The sequence below is a fragment of the Vipera ursinii genome (assembly GCF_947247035.1).
Source record: "Vipera ursinii genome assembly, chromosome: 1".
Taxonomy (NCBI): Eukaryota; Metazoa; Chordata; class Lepidosauria; order Squamata; family Viperidae; genus Vipera; species Vipera ursinii.
Genome location: NC_139512.1, coordinates 283,144,181 through 283,164,003, shown reverse-complemented (window position 1 = coordinate 283,164,003; position 19,823 = coordinate 283,144,181). Strand labels below are relative to the sequence as shown.

The 19,823-nt window shown below is 42.0% G+C and overlaps 1 protein-coding gene across 1 annotated transcript; it reads left to right on the top strand.

Annotated features, from left to right (window-relative positions):
• Positions 1–152: 152 nt before the first annotated feature.
• DLL1 (delta like canonical Notch ligand 1) lies at positions 153–16,497 on the top strand. Its single transcript, XM_083349563.1, has 11 exons — positions 153–915; positions 1,841–2,173; positions 3,998–4,058; positions 4,411–4,668; positions 9,843–9,903; positions 10,662–10,792; positions 10,933–11,102; positions 11,208–11,424; positions 14,150–14,945; positions 15,055–15,169; positions 15,596–16,497. The coding sequence occupies exons 1-11, from the start codon at positions 856–858 to the stop codon at positions 15,599–15,601; spliced, it is 2,208 nt and encodes a 735-aa protein (XP_083205689.1). The 5' UTR covers positions 153–855; the 3' UTR covers positions 15,602–16,497.
• Positions 16,498–19,823: the final 3,326 nt, after the last annotated feature.

Here is a 19,823-nt window from a genome sequence, read left to right as displayed (position 1 = left end):
AATAATTTTACTCCAATCCGGCAGGCGGTTTCAAGGCGAAAGCAAAGCTCACCCAATGACCTAAAGCGGAGAGCAGACATTAACGCGGGCACCGCTAGCCATCGATTTTGGAAACCCACGAAGCGACAACATTTTGCTGGGTTTTTTTTGTTTGTTTTTTTGCGGCGGGGGTCGGGGGGGGTGGGGAAGGCTTGGATTTCTTTGTTTAAAAAAAACAAAAACAAAAAAAGCAACACACCGATCGGAATTCATAGCCAGAAAGTGGCGACCAGCAAAGCTTGGGGGATTTGCAAACGGCTGCTTGTGCGTAATCGCCAACCCCTCTGCAAACACATGCACGCCAAAACAAAAAACCCGCCACTCTTCGCCTGAAGCCACCGGGAATTATCTTCTCGTCCCCTGAGGGATTTCCAGATCGTTGATTATTTTAAGCTGCTTTGGGAAAAGTCTTTTCTTCGTCCCTGGGAATTAAGTGGCTCTTCCCTCCTTTGCTTTGGTTGGAGCTAGAGAAACCAAAGCGCCAAGAACTGTATCTGGAAGGGGGAAGCCAAGAGGAGGGGAGTCCTTTCCTTGCGCCTAATTCATCTTTAAAACAAGATCTGTCAGTCAACTAAAGGGCGTATCTGAAACGCATCGACGAGGGGGGTCGTGGGGAGAAAGAAAGACTCCAAACAAATAAATCTTCATTCTAATCCCCCCTCCGGCCAGGCTCGGAGCGGAGAACCGACCCTCGGCTTGGCAGAAGCTCGTCTTGGTTTGCCGTTTTTTTCCCCCTTTGGAAAGGAAAGCCGGGGACAAGCAGGGAAGAAGCCCAGACCTCTTCCCTTATTCCCCCGTTTCACCAGCCCTGACAAAATGGGAGGACGGTCCGCGCTGGCTTTAGTTGTCTTTTGCGTGCTTCAGCTTCCCTACCAGGTAAGCCTCAGGGTGATGGGGGGGGGTGCGTGCCGACGGGGCTCTAGCATTCCACCACCCCAAAAGTTGGCGGTCCCTCTCCGGGAGCGCAGCGACGCTCACCCTTCCAACTCTGGCGAAGGTTGGGGTGGGTGGGGAACGCGCGAGGAGAAGCGTCTGCCCTCCTCCCTGGTGAAAAGAGAGCCCAGAACCGCTTTCCTCGCGCGTTCCCACGAGAAGCTTCCGCCTTCTCGTGAAGGAAAGCGCGGCTCGAGCGATTCCTTAAGCCAGGAGGTCTTCAAACTTGGCCCTTTTATGACTTGTGGACTTCAACTCCCAGAATTCCTCAGCCAGCCAGGCTGGCTGAGGAATTCTGGGAGTTGAAGTCCACAAGTCATAAAAGGGCCAAGTTTGAAGAGCCCTGCGGCTTAAGCATTCCCGGGACTGTGATACACTCGGGACACGTGCTCTCCTCCGCGCGTTTCTCTCTCCCTTCCACCACCCTCTCCCCCGGTCGGAGCGTTTTTGTGAGAGGTGCTGGGTGGGCATCAACCGGGCGCATCGCCATGGCCATGGGTAGGCAACCTCGGCTCTTTTATGACACATGGACTTCAACTCCCAGAATTCCTGAGTCAGCTATGCTGACTCAGGAATTCTGGGAGTTGAAGTCCATGAGTCATAAAAGAGCCGAGGTTGCCTACCCCTGGCCATGGCCAATTCGGCCTCGGCGGGAGGTTGTCCATTATGCGCGGCGGGAGAGGCGGGGGGGGGGCGCATCGGACGAGCGCCGCGGCGGCAGAACTTTCATTGATCCATTGGCCCCGCCCCTTCGAGGTGATCCCGGCCCAACCGCGGCGCTGCCCCCGAACAACCCTCGCTGCTCCAGCCTCTCTAATCGTATGCCATTACCTCTCTCCACCCTCCCCTCCCCGGCCCTTCTCCGCAGGTTTGGACCTCCGGCGTCTTCGAGCTGAAGCTACAGGAGTTTGTCAATAAGAAGGGGCTTCTGGGCAACCGCAACTGCTGCCGAGAGGGCCTGGGCTCGGCCAATGCCGGCGCTCCGGCTGGCTTGCAACAGTGCGACTGCAAAACTTTCTTCCGCGTCTGCCTTAAGCACTACCAAGCGAGCGTGTCGCCAGAGCCGCCTTGTACCTACGGCAGTACCGTCACTCCGGTTCTTGGAGCTAACTCGTTCAGCGTCCCCGACAGCACCGTCCCCGGCGGCAGCGAACCGGCTTTCAACAACCCCATCCGGTTCCCCTTCGGCTTCACCTGGCCGGTAACGTCGCCGGAATCTCTCTTAGGGGAGGAGGGTCCTGGGTTTGGAGAGGAGGAGGGTCGCGTGCAAGAGGGTAGACTTAAAAGGCCGTCTCGAAGAGGTTTAAATTGTATTGCAAATTTGTAATCGGATAGCGTTTTGAATGCAGTGGAAGAAGGTGTCAGTTACTTGGAAATGACAATGCCACACTGTTTATTTGGTCACAGATACAGTTGAGAGCCATCTTGTAATTAGGGAGTTAGGATTGTCTTGCCAATGGTAAAAAGTCTTACTTTGGTGATCTGTATTGGGATAACACCAATATAATATATACAATATGTACATTTTATAAACACACACACACACACACACACACACTATAAATCACTAGTGAGGAAATGACCTTGGAATGCCATTCTGTCTAGTTTAGGAAATGGATGTTCACAATGGAAAATGCATGGTCCAGAGAGGACGGGTTATTTTTAGTCTTTCCAGAAGTTGGAACACTTAATGGTACTCTTGAAGGCACTTAAATAGAGGGATTCTGAGTTCAGAACCAAGGGATTCAATTTATTTCAAGACACGTTATACAGAAGGAAGTTTTTATGGGCGGCTTTTATTGTGCAGTTATTCTTCTTGTTCACAGAATATTATATGGGCTCAGATATTATTTGCCTCTGCCACCTGTGCCTTTCCCCCCTCTTTCTTCATGATTTTCTTCATGCCAAAGGAAAGGAACAGCTCTGCACCCATTTAAAATGCTAGAAGGCACTTGTGTTTGCATGCTGTAGGAGCAGGCAACAGGTTATCCTCTGATCAACGGTTCTCCAGCCAGGCAACTTTTAAGATGTGTGGACTGCATGGCTGCCTGGGAATTCTGGGAGTTAAAGTCTACTCATCTGACAGTTGCCAAGCTGGAGAAACACTGATCTAAATGTTTCGGGATACATTTCCTGCAGTCCGCTGCCATTGGCTTTTCTGGCTGTAGCTGATGGGAGTTGAAATCTCAAAATCCTGGATGGAACCAGGTTGTCCTTCGGTGATGTAATCAAAATGGGTGCCTGTTTTGTAAGCATAGAACCTTTTCTTCATCCTGCAAAAAGCATCTAACCCTTTCTCAAGACCTTCAGTTAAGTGGCTGCTTTCCTGGTGTTCCCGGGAGTATTCAGTGCAGCTGAACACTCAGGTTACCAATGCTGTTGACTTGGACCAAGTGGTGGTTTTCTATCAGGGAATATCATTATTCTACAGTTCTAACATCTTTCTCAAGATTGTGTGGTGTGCTGAAATTCTGCCACTGGAAATGCAAAACTTTTTGCAGACTGCAATTTGGCAGTGGCAATTTGACAGTTGATCATCACTAGGAGCCACAGCCGATCCATTGAAGGGAATGTTAAAGGCAGGATTGACAGATTACCTGAACATAACCCCACTCCCCTTGTCTGCCTACTGTGGAAATACCAAAAGTTGTTGCCAGTTTGGCCCACCACTCTTCTAGCACATTTTCTCCCCTCCTCCCCTTGGCATCTCTCTTCATTATTCTCAGTTCTCAGAATAAGAATAAGCAGAGGGGGAGGATTGGCAGGCATGGCTCTTCCCAGCCCCTCCCCATTTCCCCTTGCTGCTCCATTTTAATACCATATCCTGTATGAACAGGCTGAAAAAACAGGCCAGGAAGCAAGTTTTGAAAAAGTACTGCCATTTCCTTGAGGGGGAAAAAAGAGGCCTGAGTCAGGAGATCAGAGAGTCATGCTGGCTGTTGTGGCTGTAGTCTCCTGTGATTATATTATTCTGCTGACTGCAGGCCTTCACATTCATTGTTTCTCCCTTTTCTGTATTGTGCAGGGCACTTTCTCTCTCATCATTGAAGCTCTGCACACTGACTCTCCTGATGACCTCAGCACAGGTAAATAATGTTTTCCCAAGTGGTATATTTAGGAGTCTTTCTTAACCTGGAGGCCTTCCTAAATCATGGCCTCTATGTTACCTTTGGGGAAAACAGTCTGGCACACCTGGAGGGCAACGGTTGGGAAGACAATTTTACACATTCCTTCTGATCTAACTGCCTGTTCAATGGACTTGTTTTCCGTTGTGATCTTCAGCCACTTGGCTAGAGGTCAAACCCAATAGCATTCTTCAAAATACCCAGTCCTTCCCGTAGATTATCTAGGTCTCCAGGAGTACCATCACCTTTGTTATTTAATGGAACTGTTTTGCTATTCCATTTTTTTATTCCACCCTACCCCTTCCCTCTTCAGAGAATCCAGAACGTCTCATTAGCCGCCTGGCTACACAGAGACATTTGACTGTTGGGGAAGAATGGTCCAGTGACCTGCATACCAGTGGTCGCACTGACCTCAAGTACTCATACCGATTTGTATGCGATGAGCATTACTACGGAGAAGGCTGTTCTGTCTTTTGTCGCCCTCGGGATGATGCCTTTGGCCATTTCACTTGTGGAGAACGTGGGGAGAAGGTCTGCAACCCAGGCTGGAAGGGACAATACTGCACTGACTGTGAGTATCCACAGATGAAAACGTCACTTTTCTTTCTAAACTTCTGTTGATTCTGATTACTCTGCATAAATCCAAACATACCCCAACTCAACGAATAATAAAGGAAATTACCTCTCTTCCCTTTTGGACAAAATGATGGTGGTTTCCCTTGGGAGATTGTTGGTATAGCCCATTTCCATGTCCAAATGCTAAGAAGTAAATCAATGCAAATAAATTATGTACATAAACACATACTGTACATATATACATATGCATGTGTGTGTGTGTATAGATAGCTAGATAGATAGTATGTGTTTATGTATGTACATAAACATAAAACTATGAATCTACTCATTAAGATATGGGGCAAGGATCAAATACAACATGAATAGCATTTGATCCTGAAATGAGGTAAATCAACGCACAGCAATGATAACAGTTATATCACTATATTATATTAATTACCGGTATATCATATATAATTATTAAACATATAATTATCATTATATATGATGACTTCACTTACTGGGACAAAAGAATGAAAGCCTGTACAGATCTTTTGTTATTTACAAAATTATGATCACAGTCCAGCTAACATTATGTCTTAAGACTGTTTTGTTTTTAAGAGTGATTTGGAAGAAAAAAAAACTGACTCTCATTGTTTTAAGAATTGCCTTAATTTCATTGAGTTGATTCCTTAAAACAAACATCTGTTTTCAAATTTTCAGAGAATCCTGAAAAAATCAAGCTGCTGTAATGAATAGCAGAGATATGCTGCAAGTTCCAAAACAATTCTTTGTAATTTTGAATGCACAGATCTATTAAGTATTAATCAGTTTTAATCCCCATGGTTCTTCCTGGGAGACTTGTGTTCTCCCACTAAAATCTGAGAATTGCAAGTGCTTAACATCAATGCTATCTGGATTCTATTCTTTGAAATTGCAAGTGAAACAATATCTCTGCAAAATGTAGGATCCTGTCCTAGATTCAAAATTTCCTTCATGCGCATCAGCCAAGTTATGTACAGCAGCTTCCTCAACCTACTAGCCTCGAGCAATTTTAGTCCTCGGCTTCCATAATAGTCCAACACAGCTGGAGGGCATTACACTGGGAAAGGCTGATATAAAAGCTTTGGAAAAAGTTGATAGTGTTTTAGAATTCTTATTCCATCTTTCAAAAAGTGAAGCATTTCATACTCTTTCTTGATCAGTAAAAAAGTGGCCATCAGGGAGTCAAATTATTTTACTTGGAGGCCTCGCTGTTCTTTATTAGTGAATGAAGCAAAGTTAAAGAAACTCGCGTACATATTCAGTGACAATTTGAACTAATTTGCTATAGAATAATGCTTCTTGAAGATCATAATTTTTCTTTTGAATAAATATGATTACATTTAATGGACATTAAATGAAGTTAACCATACCATAAGCATGATGAAGAGATTGCTCAAGTGGGGAACCAGCGGGGGGGGGGGGGAGGGAGAGGGGGGAGGATGAGTAGGAGTTCCAGTGTCCCTGTTGCAATTCTTAGTCTCCTCAGCTGCTCTTTTCTGCTGTGGGAGAAGACCCTGGATGCTAGACTAAGCTGAGTCAAATATTAATGCCAAAATCAAAGGAAAGAGGTATCTTGTTGGCTTCTTTATATGGGAAAGGAAGATAATGTCATCTTGTCATTCATCTCAGGTGGCCAAATGTGACATTAAAGCTTACAAATCCCTCAAAGGGCTGTATTGTTCATTAATTAATTAGTAATGTAAGCCAAATGGATCCACCTATTTCCCTCTATTATTTATTACGCCCAACAAACTGACATGCATTGAAATGGTTATCGTAATGTAGCTGTCCAGTAAATGCACTTTGCAAGCGTTTTGTTATGAGCAAAGAAGGCAGTTCTTATTTCTTTTACGTGCGTTCCAATGTTTCTATTAGATGGCATGTTTATTGGGCTGTTAGACCATCAAATTAGACCAGATGACTGTTCCAACTTTCAGATGCTGTAGAATTATTCATTGTTGGTTAGTAAATGATCCAAGATATGGGTAAGGTAGTGGTGGGGAGAGGAACAGAAAAAAGTGACTACATTTTCCTTTTTTCTTAATTTTATCTCCCCTTTCCCACCTGTGTCCTTCACTTACTGTTTAGCATGTAGTTCTGTGAAATCCTGGTGGCTTAGTAAATATATTGTTGCAGTCTGATATTTGGAAAAGCTATTAAAAACAACAACAAAAACTTAACTCCCCTATTTTCTGCATTTGGCATTTTAATATAATTCAAAACTATCCTTTCTGAAAGCTTAGTAAGAAGAAACTAACATAGACTGGCTTAGGGAAGGCCTGGCTGGCATAGGGTGGCAGAGGGAAGGCCTGATAGGGGATGTTTATAAAAGGGAAGATCCCCCAAATAGATGTTTGGCCCTTGATTTCAATGGGTTGTCAGTCATGCCATCCATAAAAGCAAAAAAAAAAAAGTCTGAAATCAGTTTGTTCTCTAAGCAGTTTTATTAAATCCCAATATTGATAGCAAAACTCGGAAAAGCAAAGTTACAGTCACATCCAATTAAACCCAGATTCTACTTCCAAGTAACTTGGATTACATTTTCCAGAATTTCTGGCTATTTTCTATGCCAGCTGCAGTTTATAAGGGTCATAGCTCAAAACATCTGGAGGGCATCAGGTGGCCTAACCTTGAACTAGACCAGGGGTCTTCAAACTTGGCCCTTTTATGACTTGTGGACTTCAACTCCCAGAATTCCTCAGCCAGGCACGCTGGCTGAAGAATTCTGGGAGTTGAAGTCCACAAGTCTTAAAAGGGCCAAGTTTGAAGACCTCTGAACTAGACTCTTCGTTCAAAGTCACACATTGGCTGCATTACAGGGACATAACTGCAAATACAAATATCCAGGAAACAGAACAAGTAAGCACTCATATACTTAACTAGCCAGAGTGGATCATAAATAACATTGAAAACAGCCAGGGGCAATATTGGCGAGAATCCAAGAAATTGCATGATTAATTCTTATACTCAAGAGGTTTTAGGTTTGTGCCTCTTAACAGAGTTAAGTAATGTTGGTATCTGGACTTAATGGAATTTGCTCCTCTTCTCAGTTTAGTTCTTTATTGTTTCATTAATTTTCAGATGTGCCCAGCCAGCCCTAATAAGTTTGGAGCTATCCTTAAAAAAAAATCCTTCACATTGGATGTCAACCATTTGAATTCACAGACTTTCCTAAATAGATTATGATTTAGCATGAAAACCTCCGTTCATTCAGGAGAAATAAGTCTATTTTGTTCCAGAAGTCCCTTGGGTTTAAAGTTGCTTGATACTTTGCCTGGTGGGAGAGTGTTTAAAAATAGTGGTGAAGTGAGGGCAGGAAAAATAATGTCACTGGAAATTTAAAAATTTTACTGTATGGCTCAAGTAACTCTAGATTCTGGCTATTATGATAAGCCATAGCCAGGGTGATTATCACCACTGAGAACTAGCACAGCATACTGATTTAATTACTGGTCTAGGAATTGTATGTTGGCCTTGTGCTCCTAGAGGAAATAGAACAAATAAAACACTGTTACGACTTCATAGGCCCAACATCTACTGGGTTTGTGCAGATATTGGAAGGGGAGTTTCAGCTACATGAAGCTTTGATCGAAGTACTTTGGCAAAGCACTGAATGGAATTGTCTCTCGTCAAAGTGATGAATCAGAACAGTTGGCCATTTTAGTCTAGGCTCTAAATAGGCCTTTTCTGTTAACGTAGAGGCCCTTTTCCAATGGATGGAAGCAGCCAGCTGAATTGAGTTGGCCTAGCTGGATGCTTCCATTTGGTCTGTCCAAGTGGAGTCATTTGATTTTTCCAATCAGGATGCTGCCTTAATGAATGCTTCAATGGTCCAGATAAAGGGGTTGCCACAGGATGCAGAGAAGCTGCTTTTTACAGGCCCTAACTCTTGTCTTTGGCCGGAGGGCCACCATGATTCTCATTTGCTTATGGGTCAAGTTAGTAAGAAACCAACCCCCCCCAATGTAACATGATCCAATGCATGCTGCCCCCTTTAATTAGATTTAGGGGAGGAGATGAGAAATAAGATATTGTTGGAAGCGTCTGAAGAAAAAAAAAACCCACCCTGCTTTTCTTTCCAAAATTCTGAACCTTGTTAGAATGCACGGTGCATTTACTTGGTGGGCTTCGGGGAGAGGGAAATGATGTCAACCCAAAAGCCTGTCCCCAAATTGGCAGGCTTGTCTCGTCCGCACGCTTGCCCCCATTCATTCCTTCTCCTCTCCCCACCTCCCCCTTTAACAATCTGATGATCAGTCCCGTTCTTCTTCTTCGTCTTCTGCTTCTCCTTCTGGGCTTGTCATTGTCTCTGGCTTGCTTTGTGGGGTTAAAACTCACAGTGCCTGCTTAATGAGTTCCATAACCAGGCAAAGTAATGAGCAGAAGTCTTCCCTCCCCGCCCTGCTCCCAACCTCCCTCCTGCTGGCCTGCTTACCTCCTTCCTACGTCTGTGTTCTTCAGGCTCCACTCCCCCTCCTTCCTTTTGGGGGTGTGTGTGAAAGAACTTTAGACTTAATTATTTGAATAAGAAAAACCCTTCCCCTTTGCCCAGGAATCATGCGCGTGCCATAGATTAGATCTGGGCAGGGATAGGCTGATGAGGAAGCACGTCTTGGCTCTGATTGGCTGTAAGGAGTTGGGGTATTGTTGCAGTGGGGCAGCTGCTGGGAGAGAATAGACAATGGTGCAGCTGTCCCGGCTGGCACCCTGCACACCAGCTGTCTATCCTTATCTGTGCATGCTCTCTCTTGCTCTCTCTATTTCTCTCTCTCTCAAACTTGCAGAGGATGCTGAGGATACCAAGAGGAGGAACTCTGGTATTGAATGGGGGTGGGGGTGGGGAAATAGGACTTTTGACCCTTTCTGGGAAGAAAAGGCGAATGGGATTTTGTGCGGGGATTTTGTGCGGAAGGGAGTTATTGTGTGCTCTCTTTTGTTTGTGTGCAACTGCATTAAAGGGAATGTTCATTCCTAGTGATAAGTAAAGCCCCCTGTTACAAAAGCACGATCCACTACTCTTAGCAAGCTCCGAAGATTCATTTAGCTGCTGTCACTAACTCGACTGTCGTGAAAAGAGTTTGACCTAAGCTCATAAGGCTCCAGAAGGCTTATGGATATATTTGGGGTTTCTTTTGTGTTTTGCAGCAATTTGCTTGCCAGGCTGTGATGACCAGCATGGATTCTGTGACAAGCCTGGAGAATGCAAGTAAGTTTCCAGATCTCTCCTTCTCCTGCTCCCACCCCATCCTTCTGCCAGCAAACTTGATTTGAGAATCCCAGATTTGATTATTTTCAGGCCTGCTTTACTTCTTACCTAATATCCATGTAAGTCAAATAAGAGGGTGCCCCCAAAGCACCACTCCAGAATTTATGGATATTTAGAAGACGTTGAATGGGGCTTAGTGTCTAGTAGGAGCACATTAGTTTTCAAACATAATGGATGCATTGTGCTTTGTAACTACCCTTTTGAAATCATTAATTTGATAGAATAATTAGATGGCGGTTTATGGGTGTGATTACTGGAATAACTCAATCAAGGGGAGGATGGGTGTGTTTTAGTTCAGAGCAGGGAAGTCTGTCTCTGATGAACTATAAAAATATGTGGCCCTTAGGAAATCAATTTCTCTGTCAGCACAATCGTCCTTAGAGTTAATGTGGAGATTAAATGGGATTAGCATCCTTAATGTCTTGGAAGAAGGGTGATTTATAAAAGTGACGGTTAATAAAATCAAGGCTACTGGCAGAAGGAACTTGAACTCAGGAATAGGGACAACAAAAATTAAAGACATTAATTTTTTAACCTACCTAAAGGTAGTGAAAAAGCTTCTGAGTTTAATAAGATCAATAACATTGTAAGAAGTGCAATATACTTAAGAAGTTTGACTTGTTTAGTTTTAATTTAAATAATTTTCAGTTTGTGGCAGGACTGCCTGTACTAAAATTGTTTAAAATTTGTTTTCACAGATGCCGTGTTGGTTGGCAAGGACGTTACTGTGATGAATGCATCCGATACCCAGGTTGTCTCCATGGTACCTGCCAACAACCTTGGCAGTGTAATTGTCAGGAAGGATGGGGTGGTCTTTTTTGTAATCAGGGTAAGTTCTTCATTTGTAACTTACACAGTCCAGTTTTCTAGGCTTGGATCTCTCTTAAACTAAACTTACACAACAACATCCTTTCAGAGTCACAGGCAATTCTATGGATGTAACCTTTTTGTCTGTAACTTCTCCTACAGATCTAAATTACTGTACACACCATAAGCCTTGCAAAAATGGCGCCACTTGTACCAATACGGGCCAAGGAAGCTACACCTGCTCTTGCCGTCCTGGTTACACCGGTTCCAATTGTGAGATTGAAATCAATGAATGTGATGTCAGTCCTTGCAAGAATGGAGGAAGCTGCACTGTAAGTTAATGCCGCTGCTACAGTGAGTCTGAAAAGAGGGTTGCGTCCCAATTGTTAAGATACATAGTAAAGATTGCTAAATAGGGTGGGTCTTTCTTCCAACAGGACCTTGAGAACAGCTATTCCTGTACCTGTCCACCTGGCTTTTATGGTAAAAACTGTGAACTGGGCGCAATGACCTGTGCCGATGGGCCTTGCTTCAATGGAGGACGATGTACAGACAATCCCGAAGGTGGATATAGTTGTCGTTGCCCCGTGGGTTACTCTGGATTTAACTGCGAAAAGAAAATTGACTATTGCAGCTCCAGTCCTTGTGCTAATGGTAAGCCAAATCGGTACCTGTATTTGATCACCCATTCAAGTTAATGGCCATTTTGCCATAAACATCCATGGGAAATGAATGACCTTCCTGCTGCAGTTCACTTAACTTCTAAGGGGAAGTGAGTAAACTTCTCACTGCAGTTCACTTGATATGCTATAATGGGAGGTCTTGGATTTAATGGAGGAAGAGAGAGATGCAAGCAGCGCTGAAGCTTGCTAAGCCACACTGGTTTCTGTGGGAGAGAAGCAACAGTTTGTGGGTGTGGCCTTCGGAGTAAACCTGACACTCTTCAGTGCTTCTTAAACAATTCTGAAACTCTTAATGCAGCTTTTTTTAAAAAAAAAACTGTGAAACTGATAAGAAGACAGAAGACAGCAGCTCAATTTTTCCCTGTTTGGAGAAATTTTACTTTGGCCTTTCGTAAGGAGAAGGGTGCATTTAACAGGAATGGCATTGCTCTGATAACGTTTCTGAGAAGTTTTATCTGCCTTGCCCAGCTTCTTCTAATCATGTTGGATTTCAATTCTTATAATTCTCCAATCCCCGTTGAGCCATGCTAGTTGAGGGATTGTGGGAGATAAGGTTCAATATAGCTAGAGGGCATCAGATTCAGAAAAGCTGAGTTACGTGTCAGTTTTGTTTCTTCTTTCCAAACTGGGTTAAAGGCAGAATCCAAAAAGAAACATAGATATAAAAATGTCAATCTGAAAATTTAAATCAGTACAATTGCCAGCTGAAATGATATTGTGTAATAGTCTGCATCCAGACTAATTTGTCTCTCACTTTTGTCTGAATTAGTCCACAAGGCTTGTCTGTTCTTTAACCTAACATTGAAAGCTTGTAACCTTTGATTTATCAATCTACATGTGAAATAATGCCAAAAAAGCCTGAAATCCTATTTGTAAGATTGCAAAAGTATATGTGGGAATTTCCATTTAAGTGAGCCCTTGTAGGATGGCAGGGCATACCACACTCTGGTACAAAATACAGTCCTTATAAACGGGATGCCTAATGCCACCCAATCCCCACAGGATGCCTAATAGGGGTGTTGGGGGTCTCAGTCCATCTGATTGGTGATGAGAGTGGCTGTCAGCTGTTCTTGAAGTACCAGGCTTAATGATACTGACTTGATGAGTCAGTTTATCCTTTTCAGTTAAAGCAGCCAATACCAATGTTTTCTTGAATGCTCCACTTTAATCTTTGGGTGAAAAATTCATATTTGGAAGTTTCTTACGCATTGGTCTTTCCCAAAGGTGCTTCTTCCGAAAGGCAACTGGACTTTCTTGGGTTTTTTTTTTCCTTTGAAAACCAAAGAAGCTTCTTGGATGAGAAGTGAAATGTTTTCAAAGGAAAAAAAACACCCAAGTCCAGTTGCCTCTCGGAAAAAGCACCTTTAGGATAACTATGATCTGGATGATTAAAAATCTCCATAGACAGTTGATCCTTTCCCCACATGTTTGCTGGTGGATTCTCATAGCAAATAGTCATACAGTATCTGGGAAGAGCAGAATCCCACCCTGTGCCCTTTAGGAAGTGCTTGGGACTTTGAGACCTGAACCCAAAGGCTACTGGCAAAGCTGTATTCTCTTCTCTTTGCCTAGAGATGCAGCAAAGAGGGAACATTTCAGTCAGAGTGTTTGGAAGGAATACTGTGGGCTGATAACATTTATGGTGCCTTCTATGAGGGAGAGGTTAGCTTTTTCAGGGGCACGTGCTCTTCATGGGGTAGTTATGCAAAATAGGGCATTTGACTAGGATTTGGTATTCCACAGCAAGGCAGCTGTGAGGAAGTAGTTTATACTCAACACTGGATCTGATTTAGGCTAAACGTAGTCTTGGAGTTAGTTAACTGACTGAATTAACCTCTTTTTAATGTTCCCAGACTACATTAAGCCCCACTTTAATTAAGAAAGATGTGGGAACAGGTTGTAGAAAACAAGAAATTGGGGTGAGACATATAATCTTATTTTTAATATGTTTTGGGAGATTTCATTTGTTCATGTATGAAAAAACGTTTCTGTTGTGTACAAAATTTAGCCTGAGGTGGCCAGCTCAGAATATGTGCTGCCACATGGTTCTGTTGTGTAGGCTTTTATTCTGTTTTAAGGCTGTTGTTCACTTATTTTGCTCTTAGTTGCTTGGACATTATTATGTTAATCAAGGAGAAACACCTACAACATTTAAAAACAGCTAGATAAGTGACCTGATTTTTAAGGTGAAGGGAACTGTGTCCTCTATGACTTGTGGACTTCAACTCCCAGAATTCCTGAGCCAGCCATGTCATAAAGTTCCCCACCTCTGCATTAGAATAATAGTTGTAATAGTTCCCCAACTCTGCATTAGAATAATCGAAGCTTACTTTTAAAATAGTAATAAAAATATCTAGACTGATTGTCATACAAATAATATGGTTGCCTAGAAGAATGTGCCATCTATTTATTCATTCCTGACTGGTCTGTTCTTATGAAGTTTAACTAGAGTGAAAAGCTCTATAGCAGTACGCTCTGAGGTACTGATTTTGTAAATCTTGGTCCTCTTGAATCCATAAAACTATGTTGGTGATCTTGAATGGACACTGTCTCTTATTCTTTGTAGGCTTGTTGGAAAGATGAAATAGGCAGCAGCCTGGATAGGATGCAAAGATAATAGATAATACATCAACAGCCCTGTCAGTCCCTGTGACTATTTCCTCCTATTTATCATTGTCCTATCCAAACCTTTGCAGGAGCTCAGTGTGTGGATCTTACGAATTCCTACATATGCCAATGTCAAACTGGCTTCACGGGAAGACACTGTGATGATAATGTGGATGACTGTGCCTCCTTTCCTTGCTTAAACGGAGGGACCTGTCAAGATGGAGTCAATGACTATTCCTGCACCTGCCCTCCTGGATACAATGGAAAGAACTGCAGCACTCCTGTCAGCAAATGTGAGCATGATCCTTGCCACAATGGGGCTACTTGCCACGAAAGAAACAACCGTTACGTGTGTGAATGTGCACGTGGTTATGGGGGCCCCAACTGCCAGTTCTTGCTTCCTGAACCCCCTCAAGGGGCAGTCATTGTTGACATCACCGAGAAGTACACAGAAGGTCAGAGCTCCCAATTCCCCTGGATTGCAGTGTGTGCCGGAATTATCCTGGTCCTTATGCTATTGCTGGGCTGTGCTGCCATTGTGGTCTGTTTTCGTCTCAAAACACAAAAGCGGCAGCCTCAGCAAGATGCCTGCAGGAGTAGTGAAGTTGAGACCATGAACAACCTGGCCAACTGTCAGCGAGAGAAGGACATCTCCATAAGTGTCATTGGTGCCACCCAGATTAAGAATACTAATAAGAAAATAGACTTCCACAGTGAAAATGCTGACAAAAATGGCTACAAAGCCAGATACCCATCAGTGGATTACAATTTGGTCCATGACCTCAAACAGGAGGACACTGTTAAAGAGGATCATGGCAGATGCGAAGCTAAGGGTGAAACATATGATTTGGAAGCAGAAGAGAAAAACACAGTACAGCCCAAAAGGTATGGTGGTAGCAGAGGGGCATGGTCTTTAATTTGCCAAAGGTGTGTGGGGGTGTGTGTATTGAAATTGGTCACGAAACCAACGTCGTCTGAAATTTTCTCTTTGCAGTGAAACATCTGAAAGGAAACGACCAGAATCGGTATATTCCACTTCAAAAGACACAAAGTACCAGTCAGTGTATGTCATATCAGAAGAGAAAGATGAATGCATCATAGCAACGGAGGTAGGTATATTCTCTCCCAGGCTCAAAACCCACCCCGTTGCACTAATTGATCACTTCCTCTAATGCAGCTCAGTTCTTAATGGAAGCCCTAATGATGGTTTGTTTGCTTTGTAGGATTGAGTTAGTAGGGCAATTGCAAAAGTATGGCCCGTAAGACGATGAATATTTCCCGTAGTATGTGGTTTTGTCATCCCATCAATACCCATGGGCAGATAGATTCCAATCTTTCAGTTCAGTCCAATTAGATGTATTAAGTCACCCTGTCCGTGTAGGAAGGTGGGTGGGTGGGGAATAAAACCACTTAAAATGTCTCACCAGGAGCAGGCATTTGATTCTCCTAATGATCGAGTGAACACCTTTTTATTGTCTTAATGGGTATCCGTGGATTATTTTTTCTCACCTTGCCTCTCTTCTGAACTTTCGCAGGTGTAAAAAGAAAGATGACATGGCAAAATTGTTGTTTTGAAACAATTTTCAAAGGTTATATGCCCCAGTCAATGCTGCTGAATAAGGAAAGGGAGAAAGATTCCTTCACTGACTGCTGCTGAGAAAACTAAATTCAGACTGAGCTGGTTCTCTACTGAAGTTAGCAAAAGGGACTGCAAATAATACACGATGGACGCTAGGTCAGGCTCTGTGTTCAAAGATACCTGTTGCACTGCCTTTTATGAAGATTTATCATTGCACTATGGCCAGTTGATTCCCCCCCCTTTATGTATTTAAATGAACGGACTGAATTCCTACACAAGAAATGTGCACTGCCTGGAGTGTGTATTTTGGATTCTATGAGCCAGTTGATTCTTGAGATACAGACACTGCCTTTACTACCCTTTTTTATACTAAAATGTGTTTTTATTAGGTGGGGAAAGAAAGCGTGTTATTTTTTTTAAACTGTAAAAATTATTTTCAGGATATTTGTAAAGCTGGGGTATTTTGTGATTTTTTTTTAATAATTTAATTTTTTGGTAAATATGTACAAAGGCACTTCAGGTCTATGTGACTTTTTGTTTGTATATAATGTATTTATGAAACATTGTGCAAAATGTTATTTGAGGTTTTTTTTACTGTTTTTGTTAATAAAGAAATTCATTTTTAAAATATTTTTCCAAAATAAATATTATTAATGATATACAAGGCATATGGTTTTTTTTGCAAAACACTTCTGCACATTCACAGTTGAGAAGCTGCTATTGGTACGGGAGCAACAACACGGAAAATAATGTTGGCAGTGTATGTGATCAGGTCCATATGTGAAGGTCTGATTAAATTGATTTATTGCTAATCATGTCTATGCACAGGAATCTTCTCAACTAATAGCATCTGTTTGGGGCTGGATAAATATCAACAGAAAAGGGACGCGGTGGCTCAGTGGGTTAGGACGCTGAGCTTGTCGATCAGAAGGTCGGCAGTTTGGCGGGTTGAATCCCGAGTGCCACGTAGCAGAGTGAGCGCCTGTTCCTCGTCCCAGCTTCTGCCAACCTAGCAGTTCGAAAGCACGTAAAAATGCAAGTAGAAAAATAGGGACCACTACAGTGGGAAGGTAACAGCGTTCCGTGCGCCTTTGGCGTCCAGTCATGCCGGCCACATGACCACGGAGATGTCCTTGGACAAGCGCTGGCTCTTCGGCTTTGAAACGGAGATGAGCACCGGCCCCTAGAGTCGGAAACGACTAGCACGCATGTGCGGGGGAACCTTTACCTTTACCTTTACTAAATATCAACAGAATTCAAGGGAGCTTGGGCTTAATTTGTTTATGACTATGTAGGGATTCTAGGCTGATCCCTCTTTTAAATACGCCCCGCAGATTCTGCCATTCCTTCTACAGTTTGAAATTTCATGTTTCGTTACTAATTAATCTTAGAAATTAAAAAGCCTTAACAGTAGGGGTCCTGGAGAGGTCAAGGAAGGCAAGATGGTAGCTATGCAGTGTAATCAAAGCCTTATCCCTTTATGTTTCCATAAGACAGCAATCAACAGAAAAGCAAAACAAGGGGCATATGAAAGGGCAGGGCTATAATAGAACTATTGTGTCATTGAGAAAGAGCAAGCTGAGATTCAACACTGGGCTGGTTAGATCAGTTTTATAAATGATACGAATATAGTTTCTCACAAATAAATGAGTGTTATTGGCCACTGAGCCGGAGGTTAGGTTAAATAATCTCTATGGCTCCTTCCAAATTTTATGATTTAATTACTATTACTAATTGTATTCAGTTACGAGTTTGTCCAGGTTTGGTGGTAGAACATGAAGACTTGCCCGTTCACCAAATATAGCTATTTTATTTTATTTATTTACTGTGTAGATATTTTTTTTAAAAAAAAACTTGGGCTTTGGGGTTTTACCTGCAAAAAAACTCTTTTGAGTGCCTAGTTTATTAGAAAGTCACAAGACTTGTACTGGAATAAATTAGTAGACTTAACATATTGGAAAATTTTTATGGCTTTCAATTTCTTGCTAATATGTAACGAGTAGACACTTTCTGGAAACTTTATGAAAGACCTAACACTAGATCGGGGGTAGGCAACCTTGGCTCTTTTATGACTTGTGGACGTCAACTCCCAGAATTCCTGTGTCAGCTTAGCTGACTCAGGAGTTCTGGGAGTTGACGTCCATGAGTCATAAAAGAGTCAAGGTTGCCTACCCCTGCACTAGGTTATGTGATGACAAGCTCACTGTACAGAATGGTGGGTAAAAGACATACTAAACAATCCTTTCACACAATGGATCCTTCAACGTTGATTCCCAGTTCCAGCTTTAATAAGGGCCCAGTTAAATTAAAAGATTTCCTGCCATACTTCTAAAACATCCTATATACTATCACGCTTTCAATTCTGTTTTGTTTTGTTTAGTATTTAATAAGTATCTGTACCAGAATGCAGTACATAGCAGTGAAACAGTTTATTTTTGAATAAATATGGATCATAAATGGATGCCTGTAGCCTTATTTTTTTATATGGTGCGTGCATAATCTTGTTTCTTAAAGAAAAAAACTTTAAGAAATCCTAATCTTGTCTTCTGAAAGAATCCTTTATATACATTTTTAACCAGATAGTTTTTATTAACCCATATCCAAACAAACATATAATGGAAGATAAAACAAACATACACAAAAATATTTTTGCTGTTCATAAAAACCCACACTGGTTGTAAAAATTTTAAATTCCAATTTAAATTCTACTAAATTCTAGTATAATTTAGTACAATACACATGTCTTTAAACTCAGTTTTCTCGATAATTCTGTCAACACATTATATGATTTTTCTCCAAAATGGAGTATAACGAAGAACATGACTAAAATAGGTGACTTAAAGTGACTTCAAATTTCTTGAAACACCAAGATGTGTTGAACTTGATTTAGTGAATACTACTCTGAACAGATTATGAAGACAATCCAAATAATCTTTCCACATGAAAGAAACCAAAAGAGGAAGAATATTAAAAGAGGAAGAAAGGGAAATGAGAAAGATGAATATTTTACCTTTATTATTGCTGCTGATGTCATAGCTGCACAAAGGAATGTCATTAAGATGTGCGACATAAAATTTAGTAATCTGTAACAAAAAAATAGCCAGATATAAGGAATCTGAATCTTACAACCGCAATTGCAAAACTGCTAGTCCTTCTGTGAAAGCTCTGGAATTTTCAACTCTGTGTTGCAAAGTTTGTGTAGATGTGAAGATCTATATGTTATAAAATTCCTTCAATAGAGTTGAAACCTGCACTATTTCTTTATTTTAATTCAGAGAAAACTTTGCAAGACTGACATTGGCTATCTTAGTGACACAGTATAATAAGCCCTAATCTGGCCAAAGGAGGAGACTTCTTTTCAAAATGAAAGTGGACATGGAGAACAGGCCTTCCATGTAGAATCAGTGATCTTCCAAATCAATTGGGTTCTCATTGGAACAGGGAAAAAACATTTGCTGATTATTAACGGAACTGTTGCCAAAGTAAATAGCATAAACAATCTAGCTGCATAGTCCAAGGGCCCAGTTCAGTATAAGGCAGCATCATACAAGTAGTCCTCTTTTAGCAACCACACATGGGACCCGTAATTTGGTTGTTAAATGAATGAGTTACTAAATGAAGCCATGACTGTGCGTATGATCTTACTTCAACTGTCCTTTGCTTTACAGACCAACAAAGTTGCTTTTTCATCATTATTGTAGCTGAACATATTTATCCAGAAAGCCCATATTTCACATGGAACTAAGAATCAGCCCAATTCATCAATGTAGGAAGAGCAGCATGTTGTGACAGGATAGCCGCAACTTTAACATTCTAATTCCTGATCACAGGTCCAGGATCATTACAGGTAAATCACATATTCCTCAAGGGATACTGCAACATGTAATTTTATAGAATTTTAGTTTCCTTGTTTTGTAGCTGTAACCAATGGATCAAACAATGCTGATAATATGAGCTTTACTTTATACAATGATTAAGAGACCCAACAGCAAAAGCAAGAATAGTTGGACTAAAAAATATCAATGCACAACTAATAATAGTAACCAGTGCTTTTTTTGTAAAAGAAAAAGGTGCTGGAACTCACACATGTCATACAACCCACCTTGCCTACCCTACAAGGTACCATCCAAAAAAGGTGCCAGAACTCTGTTCTGGGCGTTCTATGAGAAAAAAAGCCCTGATAG

Excerpts from the sequence above, each read along its gene's own strand:
- DLL1 (XM_083349563.1), top strand. The coding sequence starts at position 856 with ATGGGAGGACGGTCCGCGCTGGCTTTAGTTGTCTTTTGCGTGCTTCAG. Across the intron at positions 4,669-9,842 it reads GGGACAATACTGCACTGACT|CAATTTGCTTGCCAGGCTGT; the intron begins GTGAGTATCCAC and ends TGTGTTTTGCAG. Across the intron at positions 14,946-15,054 it reads AACACAGTACAGCCCAAAAG|TGAAACATCTGAAAGGAAAC; the intron begins GTATGGTGGTAG and ends TTCTCTTTGCAG.